Here is an 18165-nt window from a genome sequence, read left to right on the forward strand (position 1 = left end):
GTGAATGGCTACTGTATGTTTTAAAATCAAGGAACATGTGTATCAGGATTGTATCATTGTACCATGCCTTTTCAATGTGTCTGCTTAGCAAATGACTCAAGAAACTAAACTATATGAAGAAGAATTATGAAGTCTGACTTGGAGGAAGGCTCCGTAATAACCAGTAATAAATATGTAGATGGCATCACCTTGCTTGCTGAAAGCAAAAAGGACTTGAATTCTTATTGATGAAAATTAAAGACTACAGTCTTTAGTACAGATTACTATTCTCAATATAATGAATACAAAACTCATCACAATTGACCAGAAGGCAATCTGACCATATGTGAAATGAGAAGAGACGGACGTGTTCAAAGAAGGATGCCTTTATACTTGGAGCCACAATTACTGTAATGCCCGTGGAGGTAAGGGTCAAACTATCAAATGGAATTGTACATTGGGTAAATACCGCCAATGATCTCTTCACTCTACATAATAGCAACGATGTCACTTTGAAGGCAAACATCCTTCTCGATCAAACCATAGTCTTTTCAATTACCTCATGTGCATGGGCAATTAGTAAGGAAAATCAAAGCAAAACTGATGCCTTTGAATGACAATATTAGCAAAAATATTAACTATGAGAAGGTCTACAAAAAGAACAAACAAATTTATCTTGGAAGAAGTACCAACAGAATGCTTCTTGGAACCAAGGGCAGGAAGACTTTTTCTCATGGACTGGGGCATGATATCAGGAGGTTCCAGGAAGAAGACGTCATCCCGGATAAAGTCGATAGGTAGCCATCAAGAGGCAAGCCCTCAGTAAGATGTACCGACCCAGTGGCTGCATTGTTCAAGCCTGACAATGATTTTAAGATGGCACAGGAACAGCCAGCTGCCGTGAGTCAGTACTGATTAGAGGGCACCAAACTACACCAACATGGATAAGATGAAGGTTCTCTTCTTATTTTGTCCCGTAGTGATATGGAAAACGTCCAAATACATAAAAACCCATTCCTTGGTCAGACAGAGAGGTTATTATTACAATCAGGAAACTACTTTTCCTACCACACTTTATCATTTACACAGAAAATGTCTACTGAGTAAATGTCCCTAATTCATCTAAATGAGAGGATTCTGTAATTTCATTAAGAAAAGTCAGTTCCTGAGGATGATCTGATGTGTAAAGCTAACTAAAAGAAAGTAGTATATGGATACTGCTCAAAATATTTCCTCAGTAAATAAAAAAATCTTCCTAATTTATCTCTGGTTACTGAATGGTTGGCACAAATATCTTCTTCTGTTGAAGGTTTAATAGCTATCACAGCATTTCATAAATTTAAACTTGAACTGAAAAGCTTTTCTTGTCTCTGAGAGAAAAATAGTCACATAGTACTTACGTAGTAATTACAGGCGATGCAGCTGCCCTAAAAAGCATCACTAGAAATGTGTTAAGCATGAACCACTACACAAACCTTATTCAAATTTCTTTAAATGTTAAGCCAAAGAAATGTCATCCTCCACACCACTTCACACAATTGCTTATCCAAGAACAATGGCCATCTCCCTCTGTGAAACCTAAATAATGTAATAGACTCAATGTTGTTGATTTAGGCTATGGTTGGTTAAAAGTCATCACTGTTATTCCTCACCAAGTAAAGAGGCTGCTTTCTACCTCATTATGCATAAGTGAGGCTTATGCTAATGCATACAGACCTAAGAAGGAATAAGCTTCTTTGAAATATCATTTAAAGATTGAGAATTCAGGAGAAAATACATGTCTTCCATCATGATCAAAAGACTGACCTCATTTTCTATATTACACTCATCCATGCTTTAAGCCTTTCTAACACACAATTTAAAGCTTACACAGCACTTCCATTTGCCTACCACTTTAAAATTATTTAGCCGGTTCCAAAAGCAGTACAATAATACCATGCCCATAATAAAAGATTAAAGAGGTCAGAATGAGGAAACTGCTTTAAACGTGGTAGCAAGTTTTCTCAAAATTTCCGTCTAGCTAATAAAGCCCTTGTTAATCACACACCTTAAGAACATTTTCTAAGGAAAGTAAAAGAAATAGGTTGATTTGATACCCTTTGTTGAATTACAATGTATGATTTAGATGTGGGAGTAGCTGAATTGGGTAAAAGGATGCGAGCATAGGAGGAAACGTTGTCAGTTTTATGACAGCATCTGCACACAACAGGAAAATACAACTACACTTGATTGAGTTTTCTTTTACCTTACTTAAAATAAAGTGTACATCTATTACATGCAATCAACTCTTCTAACTTTGTTTTTTAATCTACATTCCTTTTGACTGTAATGATTATTAATTAACAAAGGCATCAGCGAAGTCATGGAGCTATGATATACTTCCTTAAATGTTGTGGCCAGGCAGATTCCTGATCTCTGTGGTGGCCTTTCTAGAAACCACGTAAGTCCAGTATCATCATGAGAAAACATCGGCAAACCCAGCTTTGGTATTAAGCTTTCTATACAGTATTTGGCCAATATTATTTCTCCAAACTTTCAATGTCCTAATAATAAGGGAATAATCGAGAACTGCTCAAATATAGATGTGATGGGAGGAAATTGCAAATGAATCCATTACTTCACATCAAGCAACTGAAAATTTGGATTTCCTTCAAAAATAATACTATTCATAGAAAAAAACTGAAAAATCCAATCAAATATTGTTATTAGGTACCCTAAATTCAGTTCCCACTCTAGCGACCCCATATACAACAGACTGAATCACTCAGAGTCCTGTGCTCCCCTGAAAATGGTTGCTATGTTTGAGCCATTGTTAGTCCCTCTGTCAACCTCTCTTTTCACATGCTTGCCTTTTGTCCCCCTGCCCCTCCATTTTAATGAATACGATATCCTTGTCCAAGGACTAGTCTCTCCTGACAACATGACCAAAGTATATGCCACAAAATCTTTCAATCGTCACTTCTAAGGAGAGTCCCGGTTGTACTTCTTCCAAGATAAATTAGCTTGTTCTTTTGGCAGTCCATTGTACTTTCAATATTCTTCTCCAGCACCAGAGTTCAAACGCATTGATTATTCTTAGGTGTTCCCTATTTAATGTCCACATGCATACGAGGTGATTGAAATCACCATGGCTTGGGTCGGGTGCCCCTTAGTCCTCAAGGTAACATCCTGGATTTCCAATAGTTTAAAGAGGTCTCATACAGAAGATTAACAAATGAAATGCCTTGTTGAAGATCTTGTTTGCAGTTCCATGAGCAATGATGGTACACCCAAACAAAGTGAAATCCTTGCCAACTTCAATCTCTTCTCAATTTATAAGTTTATCATTATGTTACCTATTGGTGCAGTACAGTGAAGTCCTTGATTTTCATCAGCAAGTATTTGAAGTCCTCTGCATTCAGAAAACATTATGAATCAACATGTTTTTATGAGATGTAATAAATATATCATAGTAAAGAGAGATGGTAACAATAAAGAAGGATTTGTGTGGGTATACAAGAGAGCTCTATTTATTTTTGCCATTTTCCTTTAAATCCATAGGTAACAAATAAAATAATAATAATAATGAAATCGCTGCAACACATGAATTGTTGACTTGTACAGATTAAATTTAAGTGACTGGACTTTTTTTACACAAACATTGGGGGTTGATGATAGCAAAAAATTTAAAATAATACTGATTCAAAATGGAAGAACGATTCCAATAGTATCGATACAGGTCATAAAAAAGCAAGGAGTATGTTAACATAGCAAGGAAATGGTAGTCCCAGGCCACCATTCATTATTGCTGTCATACGCCATCGAGTCAGTTAGAAACCGTAGGCACAACGCCACCCTATGCACAATGTCACTAAACACTGCCCAGTTTTGCACCATCCTCATGATTGTTCCTGTGCTTGAGTCTATTGTTACATCCATCTGTGTCAATCCATCTCCCAGTGAACGTCTTCGTCTCATTCACTGCTCCTCTACTTTCCCAAGCAAGATGTCCTTCCCTAGGGACTGGTCCCCCCTGGTAACATCAACATGTCAAAGTAAGTGAGACCAAGTCCAGCCATCCTTACCTCTGAGGAGCCTTCCAGTTTTACTTGTGCCAAGACAGATTTGTTTGTTCTCCAAACAGTCCATGGTACTTTCAACATCCTTCCCAAGCACCACAATTCCAATTTATTGATTTTACTTTTGTCTTCCTTATTCAATGTCCAACTTTCACACACGTAAGAGGCAAATGAAGTAATCATAGCTTAGGTTAGGGACACCTTCCTTCTCAAAGTACCATCCTAAAGAAGTCTTATACAGCAGATGTACTTAATGCAACATGCCTGTGATCTCTTGACTGCTGCTTCCATGAACATTGATTATGAATTCAAGAAAGATAAATCCTTGACAACTTCAAAATGTTCACCATTTATCATGATGTTACCATAGTGTGGTCCAGTTGTGAAGAATGTAGTCTGCTTTATATTGTGCTTTAATTCCCGGAAAACTGCAATTCTTGATCTTCATCAGCAAAATGCTTCAAATTCTCCTCACTTTCAGCAAGCAAGGTCTTATTATCTATATATTTCAGGTTGCTATTAAGCCTTTCTCCAAACCTGTTGCTATATTCTTCTACATATAATCCAACTTCTATGATTATTTTCTCAACATACAGATAGAACAAGTATTTCAAAATGATACAACAATAATGTACTCCTCTCCTGAATTAAAAAAAAAATCATTTTATCAGGGTCTTATACAACTCTTATCACAATACATACATCAATTGAATCAGGCATGTTGTACATATGTTTCCCTCATTCTTTTTCTAGACAATTACTTTTTTTTGGGCTCTTGGTATCAGCTCTTCCCCCTGCCCCCACCCTCATAACCCCCAATAGATTGTACATTTCTATTAATTTCATCTCTCACATCGACCACTGTTTCCCTTCTCCCACGTTTCCTGTTGTTCTTCCCCCTGTAGAGGGGTGTATGGTTATGTGACCCCTCTCCTGATTTTAAACCATGCAGTATTCTCTTACCCTGTTCTTACCACTGCCTCTTGATCCAGGTACACGTTCCACATGAGCACAATGAATAGTTTGGGCATTCTCATTCTGCACAGAGCTATTCATAGATTCTTTGTGTGTGATTCACATAGTTGAAGGCTTTGGCATAGTGAATAAAGCACAAATAAACATCTTTCTAGTATTCTCTGCTTTGAGCCAAGAGCCATCTGACATCAGCAGTGATGTCCCTTGTTTCACAGCCTCATGAATCCGGCCTGAACCACTGGCAGCTCCTTGTCAACATACAGCTGCAAACAGTGTTGGGGGGAATCTGCAGTAAAATTTTACTTGCATCAGGTATCAATAATATTGATTTATAATCTGGGCAATTTGCTGGGTCCCCATTCTTTCAAATGGATACAAATATGTATCTTTGCTAGTCAGTTGGCCACGTAGATGTCTTCCAAATGTCCAAAGATAGAGAAGTCAATGCACCCAGTGCTCCCTCAGCCTGCTGAAAGATTTCAAATGGTATTCTACCCATTCTCGGGAACCTTTTGGCTCCTGCTTAAAGTGCAGCTTGAACTTCTTCAGCACCATTGGCTCTTGCTCATATGCTACCTTTAACAATGGCTAATGTATACTAGTTCTTTTTGGTACCATGGCTGTGTATTCTTTGCATTTCCTTATGATGGTTCCTGCATCCTTCAGCATTTTGCCCTCAGAAAATTTTAACATTGCAACTTGAACTTTGAAGTGTTCCTGACTTTTTTCACTTTGAGATATGCCAAGCAGGTTCCCTTTTGGTTTTCAAATTCTAGAGCCATGCGCATTTCATTACTGTCTTCTCGAGCTGCCTTTGAAATGTTCTGTTCAGCTCCTTTGTCTGCACATCATTTCTTCCATTGACCTTTGCTATTCTCTGACTAAAAGCAAGATGTAGATACACACTTTGATCTTTTCTTTCTTTCCTGTCTTTTTAAGGATCTTTTGCTTTCTTTGTGAATGGTGTTCTTGATGTCTTCCCACAGCTCATCAGGTCTTCTATAATTAGTGTTCAATGCATCAAATTTGTACTGGAGATGCTCGAGTTCAAGTGGGATACACACCAGGTCCTATTTTGGATCTGATTGACTTGGCCACCCTCAGACCAAGTGATTCTAGCAGGTCTAAGCTTGTACAATTTCCTTTTCTAAACAATATTTTAAATTATATGGCATTGGCTGAATTAATAATGCTATCAATAAAATAGAGGATTTACTCATAAACTGTGAACTTATGAGGAGAGAACAGTCCCTGAAGAAGGTCATCATGTTTAGTAAAGTTGATGGCAATGAAAAAGAGCAAAGGGCTCAGTGAGCTAGAGAAATAGTGTCTTCAGCCCTGGCCTCAAACATTAAGAACAATTATGAGAATGTCACAGGCCTCCGCATTGAATTGTTCTTTTGTACATAGATTCAATGTGAGTAGAACCAGCATGTTGGTACTTAATAACTACAATATCAATACCTTATGAATTATCTTGTGCCCCAGGGGATGATTTATAATGTTCTCTATTATGAAATCTGAAGTATATAATTGCACATTTTATGGAGGAAAGAAACATCTTGAATAGTGTACTTGGTTATAAAAGTAAGGTCTTTTCTGGAAAGCCACATGATAGATAAATTTCATTTTTAAGATGTGACAAGGATTTTTACCATATCCTTGGTGATTTGAGATATTGGGTTTAGAGGTTTATGATAATATGACAATTGATAATATAACATAAAATCCAGAGGGTACTTGCTGTCTTCCAGTGTTCCACTAAATATCACTCTTTTTTTTTTCTTGCATCGGACCTTAAGGTCAATTATAAACTCGATCCAAACTCACTATCATCCAGTCCACTCATAGGGACCCCGCTGTGGGTAACTGTTTATGGAACAGAAAGCCATATCTTTCTCCCACGCGGCTGCTGGTGGTTGTGCACTGTGGACCATACCAATCACAGGGTTAACAGCCAGCAACTAACCCTCCGATGGTCTTAGGGCAGCAGTTCTCAACATGTGGGTCATGACCCCTTTGGGGTGGATAGACCCTTTCACACAGGGGTTACCTAAGACCATGGGGAAACACATATTTCTGATGGTCTTAGGAACCAAGACCTGTTCCTGTATCCGTCTCCTGGAGGGTCTGCCCACATGCAGATACGGTCACATACGAGTACCCGGCATGAAGATTGTTACCCATGCTACACCATACTTCAAGACAAAACTTAATTTATTTGTAAATAGAAGTAAATATTTCACAGTACATAATTACATATTGTTTTTGAGATGAATCACTATGCTTTACTTATGTTCAATTTGTAACAATGAAAATGCATCCAGCACATCAGATATTTATATTATAATTCATAACAATAGCAAAATTACAGTTATGAGGGAGCAACAAAAATAATTTTATGGTTGTGGGTCACAACTAGAGAAACTGTATTAAATGGTTGCACCATTAGGAAGATTGAAAACCATTGTCTTAGGCTTCCCCTGTGAAAGGGTCGATCGGACCCACAGGTTGAGAACCACTGCTGACTAAACATGGCAGAGATTCCACTGCAGGATCTGGAGCAACAAATAAACAGAGCTGTAATTGATGGAGATACTCGGTTGTGAATTGTTAGTAATTTAGCAAAAACATAATATCAAATCTAGCAAAGGCTAGAAGATAGAAATCAACTTGGGAATTGATGGTATTTGAGAATAAGAGATACTATCAAGGATCTGGCATGCATGTGGCTACTCAAAGAATGACTAACATCAACAGCTTAGAGGTTCTTAACATATACAAGAAAGCAGGGATTTTTTTACATAAGGAACGATCATATAATCAGTAATAAACCAAGATATAGGAGACTTTGAGTATGGTATTGTGTGTACTTGTTTTTCCCAAGGATGCAATGGTTATCTCAGAATCATCTCTCCAAAAGATGTCCTTACCTTCCTCTGGGCAAGTCTGCATCATCCTTTCTCCACCTTACGGTTGGTTGAGGGTCTCCCTGGACTTGACATCGAAATTCTACAACTTCTTCCTCCAACACCACCTGGTTAATTGGCCTTCTGAGAAATGTTGGTCGTTCTTGAGATGAAAAAGGAAAACAAACAGAAAACAAAAAACTTAAGATGTAATGAAATGTTGTGTGAATTCTAAGTAAACTAGAGGACAAACAATGGTACAACCCAATCCCTCTAAAACCAGTATCTCCACTCTCCAGTATCCAGTATTCTGTTTTAACATTTGCCTTTTATTCTTTTGTTGATACTTATTGTGCTTAATGATTTCTTTGCATAAATTAAAGATAAAATACATCACTCTCCAAAAATTCTCTGGTTTCACTCACTCACTCACTGGTATCAGGACAATTACATTAGAGAGTTACAATGAATTTTCCATGTAAGAGACATTTTAAAAGTAATTTTACACTTATCTAAGCTGTTCGATTCTTTTTCTATTGCAATTCCTGTTCAAAGACCAAGAGGCAATGGTTGGACAGAGCAAGGGGACATTGTGTGATTTACAATTGGGAAAGGCGTGCATCAGGATTGTACTCTTTCCCCACACTTATTCAATCTGTATGCTGAGTAAACGATCAGCCAGTTGAACTCTGAAGAGGAATGTGGATTAAGGATTGGAGCAAGACTCACTAACCATCTACAATAAGCAGATGAGACAACCTGCATGTGAATATGAATAGGAAAGACAAATCAAAGACCCCCCACAGTCTTCTCTATTGGTCCCACCTCGACATGAGGAAAAGGAAAATGACAACTAAGGGACCAATAGGCAGCATGTTACGTGGAGACAAGCTTAAAGTGGCCAAGGAAGGATTTTATTATACTTGGGGTCACAATCAATGCCCGTGGAGGAATAATTAAAGCATAATTGCATTAACCAAATCTGCTGCAAGAGATAGCTCTGAACCGTTATAAAGCAACAGTGTCCCATTGAAGACTAAGGTGTAGCTGACCTAAGCCATGGTCTTACCTGTCATTTCATATATCTGCAAAATCTGGACAATAAATTGGTCAGTAGGAAGAATTGGTGCCTTGGAATTATGGTGTTTGTGAAGAATCAGAATATGCCATGGGCTTTAAGAAAAATTATAAACGGTGTCTTAGAAGAAGTGCTCTAGAGCAGCGGTTCTCCACCTTCCTCATGCGGCGACCGTTTCATACAGTTCCTCATGTGGCGGTGACCCTCCCATCCCAACCATTAAATGATTTTCGTTGCTATTTCATAACAGTAATCTTGTTACTGTTATGAATCCGGTGACCCCTGTGAGAGGGTCATCCGACCCCCCCAAAGGGCTTGCAACCCACAGGTTGAGAACCGCTGCTTGAGAAGCCAGGACAACCAGACAGGTTCTCATGCAATCTGGACAAGTAGTCAGGGTGTTCAGTCCCTGGAACAGCACAGCATGCTTGAGGGTCAACAACAACAGAAAAACCACCACACGGAGATCCTTGGTGAGATGGGGTCTACAGCAGCAACAACAACAGACTCAGACACGAGAACTGCGAGGGCAGCAGTGTTTTGCTGAGTTCCATGTCTGGTCAGTGTGAGAGGGAACTGGCTCAAGCACACCTAACCACAGCGGCAGAATCAGGCCTACTGACACCTTGCTTCTTTCTTCATTGGATAATGGTCTGGAACTCAAAAAAAGACTTTTAAAACTGACTAGTTACATAACTTTCTATATCACAGGTGTTATGACTTGAATTGTATCTCCTCCCATCCCCCAACATATGTTTTCTACAATATAAGCTCTGTACCTATGATTATAAATCGATTTGGGACTTGTTGGATTCATGTTAGCGGTATCTGGACTCGAGTCCAGAGTCACTAGAGTAATCAGAGGTGAAGGAGACAGGTGAGAGACGCTAAGTCACACGCAGCCAGGGGAGCAAGTGTGAGGAGGCCCTGGCCTCCCCTGCGCACAGGTTCCCTATGTGTTGGAACCTACTGGACGGCACTGAGCAACAGCAATGCAGACACGTGGCAGTGGGCTGGGAGCAGAAAGAAAAAGAACTTCCCCCATAGCCGATAGGGAAGGAAGGCTTTTCCTTAGAGCTGGCAACCTGGATTAGGACTTCTCAATTCCTAAACTGTGAGAAAATAAATTGTATTTAAGCCATCCATTATAGAATTTGGTACCAGGAAGGGGATCTTCTCTACTAGATGCAAAGATTTGGAAGCGGTTTGGGAATTGGGGAAGGAGTTGAGTTGGGAGGTGCCTGTATTCAATATGTAGGTCGCCTTGCAGAGGCTGTGGGTCAAATAATGGGTGTCATCGATTATGGTGAAAGTTCACAAGTGAAGAGGACTATGTAGAAAAGCCCAACACCATCAAAACAATGCTGCTACACATGTAGACTTTCTAGCGAAGCTTTAGAAGAAAATGATGATCATGTAATTAGAAAGTGGGGAAAGAGTTAAGCTTCTTTTAAGAAATGTCAGTCAACTTGAAGGAATTATTGTTTAAATGTTTGGTGAAAGACAGAAGTTGTTCATTATGAATTTTGATATCTAGCTGAGGAGCTTTCTAAGCGAAAGCATAAAGGGGTCCTGTGGTTTCTTTTGGGGACATAGAAAAATGTGAGAGGGAACTAGATCCAAACATTTGGAAAACTCTTTTATAATTATTTATTATACTTTCCCCACTCATTAATCCTTTTACTCAGGGAATTGTCAATACAGGTAAGTGTTATGAAACACCGCAGATTCATTGAAGATTTTCTTTTGAATTAATTTTGGTCTTAAGAAGGTAGGAATCTTTTACTCTTGTCAAATTGTCCACCACTCCCACTTGCGTCCCATTTGGGACTGTGACACACAGGTGAAGAAGCTCAGGTATGAACACGTGCTGTGCTCACCAAGGGCCGTGCGATGCAATCTTCTGGTAGAAGATTAAGCCTATGACTGACTAAAACCAAATATTAGTATTGACTTCATCATTTTAGCAGGAAAGAAATGGGGAGAAAATCAATGGAAAGAACCCTGTCTTTGTCTTGAAATTCACAGGAAGGGAACAGGTCCTAGGAGCTTCCTTGTTGTCTTCCAAGAAAAACAAACAAACAAAAAACCTGCAGAAGTTTGGAGATCAGAAGAAGTGTTCAAAGGAACCCTGGCTAGAGAGCTAACTCTTTCTCAAAGGACAGGATCACAGCTTCTGGTCTCTCAAAGGGTGAGATCATGGTGCCTGAGTCGTCAAAGCCCTTAGTGGACCAAAGAGTAGGGCCAACACATGCTCTGCTCCAAAGAGTCAGGCTCCGAGGGTGTAGCTATCAATAAAGGGTGCCAGGAAGATGAGGTTACCAGGAGGCAAAGGAGTGCGGCTATTGTACCTAAGGAATATAAGAACGCTATCTGGGCGATGGAGAGGAGTCATCACCCAGATGGAGTAGAAAAATGGGACCAGGCAAAGCCAAAGGACAGGCTGCCATCCCATAGGTCCTGGAAGGCAAAGCTGAATCCAGGGACCGGGAGGCAGTTCTCTACCCAGAATCCAAAGAACAGAGTAAGCATCCAAACTATGGAGGACAGAGTTAGCTGGGTGGTCTCAGAGAACAAGGATTCTTTTCAAGCCTTGGGAGCTCACATAAAATGCTGTACTCAACTTCGGACTTGTTAGATACCCATTATCACTTCTTTCCCATCAATTTCTCCCTAAGGAAAATCTGGAGGAAACGCTTTGCTTCTAAAAAAAACATTAGAAAAAAAAAAAAGATTAGTAGTAGTTCTCTCTGTGGGAGAGACAGCCCGATGAGCTGCCTGTGTGCAGACACAGACAGCCTTAGAGACCCTGTGGGGCATTTCTGCTCTCTAGGGTTTCTATGACTTCTACCGACTTCGACAGCACGCAACAATAACAACAAAGGACTGTTTAAACACGGTTTATAAACTGATTTTAAGGCAAAGTAAAACCATCTTGTAAATTTATGCATATTTTTACTGAGCAACCATTTCTAAAACAAATTACACAACTAAAAAAGTCACTAGATATTTAATTATTTTTATTTAGCATCATGAGTGAGTAGTTAGTACTTGGGTACTAGTTCACTGTGATGCTAATAAGAAAATGGATTATCCCTACTGATACTGGTTTCTAAGTGCTTCTTTTTAAAAATGACAAGTTTTGTAATTTATGAAAAATAGTGATACTTTTTAACGTATGAAAAATATGAAAGTAGTAATTGTACCTAAGAACACTCATCACAGAGACACATTTGTTGTCTTATCACCATAAACATTGAAGGACCATGTAAGTTTTATATGAATTTTTGGCTTATTCAATTTATTTATTCACACAGGAATATACATGTAACATTCAATAAAGATAATTTGAAAACTGTAATAAAAAACAAAAACATGAGATTTTAGGTAGGCAGGGTCAATAAGCAGCATCAAGTATCCCCAGACAATAATAGGACAAGTGTCCATGTTGAATCAAATGCTGTCCTTGTCAACTCTGCATGTATGTGTCAGAAGATCTATTTCAGTGTTGGCATAGTTGAACCGGCCTGTTGTTCCCGGATTCCAACAGGCAATAGAAACAGTATCTCCTTAAGAGTGCTCTGAATGCTAATAGTAAAAACAAATCATTAGTGTAGAAAGACAAATGGACTCATTTGGACTGCCACATGATGATGAGCTATCCCATTGATTTCAAAGCTGCATTAAGCCAATATTAACTGCAGCTAAGGAATTGTTCATATCTCTAGAGAGTGACAAATGATCTGTGGAAAAGGTACCCCTTTGCCCCTTTGGATTTGAACTGGGCTGTCATAATGCATTCTGGCTCAAAGAGGAGAGAAGTTGTTCTCTCATCCGCGATGCAGTCAACACATATTATTACAGTTTGTCTTGTGTCCATTTGAACTTGTGCCTGGGGGCCAGCCAATAGCTTGGTTTCACCTGAAAGGTGATGGGAGACTAGGCTAGTCAGATGGTGAGTGGCAAGACCAAAAGGGCTTTGTAAGATAAGTCAGGGAATTTGCTATTTGTCCTCATGGTGATGAAAAGATTATGGATTATTAAAGGGATGAAAATCTGTTTAAAAATACAGGAAAATATAATACTGGATGATCTGTGAGAAATATACTTGAAGATAAATGTGAAGTAGTGAATTAGCTCAAAGGGATAGTGCAGTCAATTATTTTAGTTTTAACTACTACAGTAGCTCAGAGTCTATGGGAGAATTGGCAGACATAAAGTGATATCAGAACTGGGTGATCAATCAATTATGAGATATGGAAAAGGAAAGTTTATCAAATTATCAGATTACTAGTTTGGACCTTAGAATAGACTGGCAGGTAAGGGGTGGTGTGTGTGTGTGTTTTCAACATAGACATGCAGACATGTGAAAAAAAATAGTTCTTATGCTTATGCCATTGTTATCCAGGTTTCTGCTACTCCAAGTCAAAAGCATTCCAAATAGGATGGGAAAGGTAAATGGAAACTAAATATGGCCATATGTGCAGATGTGGAAAACATCTTGGATTAAAGAAGCTAAAAAAAAAAAACAACAAAGCAATCGAAGACACTTCTGCAGGTATTTTGTACAAAATGAAATGCAGAAAACATACTAAACTCTAAGATATTTACTATGTGACCCCTAAAGAAAGGGACATGCTAAACAATCAAGGAAAATAGAAATGAGACGTGCACCCCAGATAGCAACCAAAATAACAGTTACTTGAGACACTCTACTTGTGTTTCGTTTTCAAAAGAGGAGACATAAAATAATTCAGTAGAACATTTGAAAATGACTAGGTAAAAGCCAAAGAGGATGGGGACATACAAAAATTTGAGTAAAACATTTAAAAGCCACTACATGAAGAAAAAGCACGTCATGATCTATGACCAAGGCTTTGATAACTAATAATTAAGACAATATATCAGATCATAGGGGCAATATTGGGTAATAAGTAGCCTGAGATAAATTATGATACATTCACACATCAAAATCCTATTAAATGATGGGGTTGTTAAAGCTATCTACTGGTATATCTACAACTCTGTCTACAGTCTATCAGATACGGTGTGAGACTAATTCTATTAAACATAGAGACAAATATCTATAGTGCAAACGCACACATCCACACCTAATCCAAAACCTGGCCCATAGCCATCACGTCGATCTTGACCCATAGCGACCTCTGGATAGATTAGAACTGCTCCATGTGGTTTCCAGGCCCAGAGAGTTTATAAACAGAGTGTAAAATCATTCTCTCTTGGAAGAGTTGGTGTATGTGAACTTCGGGGTCAGCTTGGAGGCAAGCACGAAACCACTGTGTCAACCCCCAGGATCTTCACCCGCCACCCCCCACCCCCCACGTGTACTTTCAGTAAAGGTTTTGTATCATTCCCTTAACAAGCTATCAAACATATTATCAAAAAACATAAATACAATGAATTTGAAGAACAACCTTTTTAGTCAAAAGGAAAGTTACTTCTTTTTCAAGAAGATACAATGAGGCCCCCTTAAGGATTTTTTGTTGTTGTTGCTATTATACACGCTCTAAGCCCGATTGTTTTATAGGGAGACATGTGGAAGCACCTGGTCTATCATTTCAAGGGACAAGATGTGCGTATAGAATGTCTTGCTGGTGTTCTGATGAACTCGGCAGGGATGGATAACTTTGCAATGAACTTTCTTGATTCCCTTCTGCCCTCAAGCAGAGTCTAGTTGCTTAGCAACTGAAAAACCATAGATAAGTATGTGGGATAGAAATTTTGGCAATTTATCATTGGTTCATGTGGTAAAAGGTAATTGAATGGATAGGCAGAAAAATAGATGATGGCGAGAACATCAGAGGGAAAGACATCTTCAGCTATATAACACATGAAAATGGGTTCTGTATATGAGTTCCTTAGACTCTCTCAACAAAGATTATTTTAGTATAAAATTATAGACTGGAGTTTGCCACACTTTGTGATTTATTATTCTGAAAATTTCCACTCTTCTAAATCCAGTTTTCTGTATTCCAATTCCTTTATATTAGCGACACCTTCCTTTTTACAACTTTCATGACTTTTCTTAGAAGAAATGTATTTAAAAATATGTCTGCCTAGCATCCATTTCAATGAAATTTAAAATATATGTCAAAATGATTTTCTGATTTCTTTTGCCAGACTTAATCTCAGAAAATCTATGAAAAGAATACACATTAAAAGCTAAAGAATTACAGAGGCCACAGCTGAATATTAAATGTTTTACAGTTTAATTCTCAGCACTATCATATGCCAGCTACAGAGCCATGCACTGTTTTGGTCACAAAATTACAGAAATAGTAAAGAAATGCCTTGGTTATGCCATTTTGTGTAAAAACATCCCTTAAAAATAGATAAATTAGAGTATAAATTGATAAGTGATCTACACAGATTACAAATAAAGCTCCATGGAGTTTGTACCCCCATGAAGCTCTGTACAATCATGACTAAGTATGCGGCGTTGAATTTGGTTCTGGCTCATATACAGTCTATCTTGAACAACTGAATGACAAGCAAACTTAATTGGCAGGCATGCAAAGCCAAGCGCTCTGATTTGTCCATTTATCACCATATGTCAGAACTCAGACTGAAAAAGAAGGGAGGAAGTCTTGAGGGTTGACGTCTCGCTGCTTATCAATTAAAATAGAGTTCTTCCAAATGGCTCAATCTCTAATTATATAACTGCAGAGAGATCAGAGGCACCGTCTTTGCCAATGCAATTAACTTTTTGTGTGGGGGTGAGATTAACTGGATTTGCATCACCTGCATAGCATGCTTACAAGGTTAATCTCTCTTGAGACACTAGCGTTGTTTGCCAGTGTGGTACTCTGTAAAGTACAGCTTTCAAGTTGTTGGATCAATTTTGTTCCAAATTAGCATTCTGGAAAATCTAATGTTATATGGTTCTGTACTAAAATGTTGCATGGTCTAATTAAATTTGCAGTTATGCCAACAATATCCACAAAGAAAAAATAATCAAATGAATACAATATATCATAAACCTAAAACGCAGTTGCCTTAAAATTGGCAATGGCTTTGTCATGACACCTATTGTCAGGATGACCTTAACAATGTAAAAGTAAGATTTGCTTGTTATAACTGTAGTGTTATTGCAAGAATTTTCTCAGCCCTATAAGACCAATGCTATGCTCTGAAGGGCTCTTTTTGTTGTCTGTTTAAAGTCAACTCTAACATTCTCGCCTAGAAGCCAGATGGTTCACTGATTATAGGTTGGGCTCCTATCCACATGGTCTGCAGTTCAAAACCATCACCCACTCCACTAGAGGAAGAGGGGTGTTCTACTCCCATCAACAATTACAATCTTGGAAACCCACAGGGGTAAATCTAGCCTGCCCTGTAGGGCCCCTATGGGTCGACATCAACTCGGTGACAGTGAGTTTGAGGGAAGGTTAGCTGCTATTCTTGATGGTAACTTCAGTTAACTCTGATGGTCCTATAACTCTGTAATCTTTATTAAATTGAGAAGTGAAATGGCTAGCCTTAGGGTCTCTCCCTCCCTCTTAGTTTAACTGATCATTTTAAGGATGGGGAGAATCATAGCCATGGTCACTGAATTATTACTCTTTTGGATCATTCCAGAATATGTGGATGACCATGATCAGACCATCTTAAATAAACGTGATTAAATAAATTGACCAAATTCATTTCTTTTCTTGCCAGTAATTTTCTTAAGAAAAATCCTCTTGTGAAGCAAAGAGTTCAAATGTTTGAGGCAAACAAATGGTCACCCTCACCATATATTATAGGCATAAACTTTCATGTACTTCCTAAGAAAGTGATCGAATGGTCTTCAGAAGAACAGGAATCTTGTCTACAAGCGCACCAGTATATTCAAGCAATTAGACATGACCCGGTACATAAAAAATGCACGGTCATGAAGTTGTATGTGACTAATTGTGACATTATAGGACAAAGTAGAATTGCCTCTGTGGATTTACCAGACTGCAAATCTTTACAGGAGTGGAAAGCCTCATCTTTCTCTTTCAGAGATGCTGGTGGTTTCAAACTGCCGACCTTGCTTTCAGCAGCTCAACATGTAAACACCTATGCCACCAGGGCTCCTGACCTGATATAGTAGGTGCTTAATAAATTGTATTAAATTAATGAGTGGATAAGAAAATTTTGCTTATTTTTATGTTCGCAGTAAAGACAAATAAAAAATTATATTGATCCCAAGAATCATTTTGATTTTAATAATACCTTGTGTTCCCAATAGCACTGTGGTCATGATTTAAATAAGGGCTGAAGATCATTGGTTAGGTGTTGTCTAAAGTCTGGTTCTCAATTATCTTCTCTTACAGCTTATGTCTGTGTGTCTCATCTGTAGTCATGCTATCAAGTATTTTATCTCACCCAGTGGCTTCAAATGCTATCACGAGCCTTAATCTCTGACCTCATCCCCAAGAAAATTGGCTAGATCTGAAACGGATCACCAAAGAGATAAAACCATCAGCTGGCATAGTTATAATGGACTTTTTAATAAACAACAATGAAATATGAAAGAAAAACAAATGGTTCTTTCCATTTGAGGTAACCTTCCAGATTTCTAAAATGAAAGTTAAATTTACTAATACCTTTTACTAAAGATTCAAAATTCTTAAACCAGAAGGAAGCGATTTCCCCAGCACTGTGTGGCAGAGAGTACTGGAGAGTGCCGTTCATTCCGTTCACGTTTTTGCTTGTCAACCAGTGAGTCCATATGCTGGACCCTTCAGTGTCACCACGTGCCCTTCACTGAGCAATGGATCTTCAGGTACAGAGTGAGTTACAATGGAGATTTACAGTCCCCCTGAATTTCAGAGCACTCCAGTAGACAGCCTTTATTGAATGGAGTTGCTGCTACATGAGTTTGCACCGGTGGAGGTCGCAGTGTCCTGTGACCAGATTTGTTTGACAAAGATTACGTAAGTCAGAAACAGCACTATTTACAAAAGAAAATATAGAGCAGCCTATTAGAAAACCTGCACGGAAGCAATAACATCCAAACTCACTGCCATCACCCAAACTCAGCGCTGACCCATAGAGATCTCCTGGGGGTTCCTGGGACGGTCCCTGTGGACAGGAGTGGAAAGCCCAGTCTTCCTCCACCAGCGCTGCTGGTGGTTTCGAACTGCCCACCATATGGCTCACAGGCCTCCACGCATGC

At 38.8% G+C, this 18165-nt stretch overlaps 1 protein-coding gene across 1 annotated transcript in view; it reads right to left on the reverse strand.

Moving 5' to 3' along the window:
* The window catches only part of ROBO2 (roundabout guidance receptor 2), a 210576-nt gene that overhangs the window by 185925 nt on the left and 6486 nt on the right, over positions 1-18165 (reverse strand). The window contains exon 4 of the mRNA XM_075542944.1: positions 7946-8084. Within this exon, the coding sequence (XP_075399059.1) occupies positions 7946-8084 (139 nt within the window). The remainder of the gene's footprint in view (positions 1-7945; positions 8085-18165) is intronic.

The sequence above is a fragment of the Tenrec ecaudatus genome, chromosome 2, assembly GCF_050624435.1.
Source record: "Tenrec ecaudatus isolate mTenEca1 chromosome 2, mTenEca1.hap1, whole genome shotgun sequence".
Taxonomy (NCBI): Eukaryota; Metazoa; Chordata; class Mammalia; order Afrosoricida; family Tenrecidae; genus Tenrec; species Tenrec ecaudatus.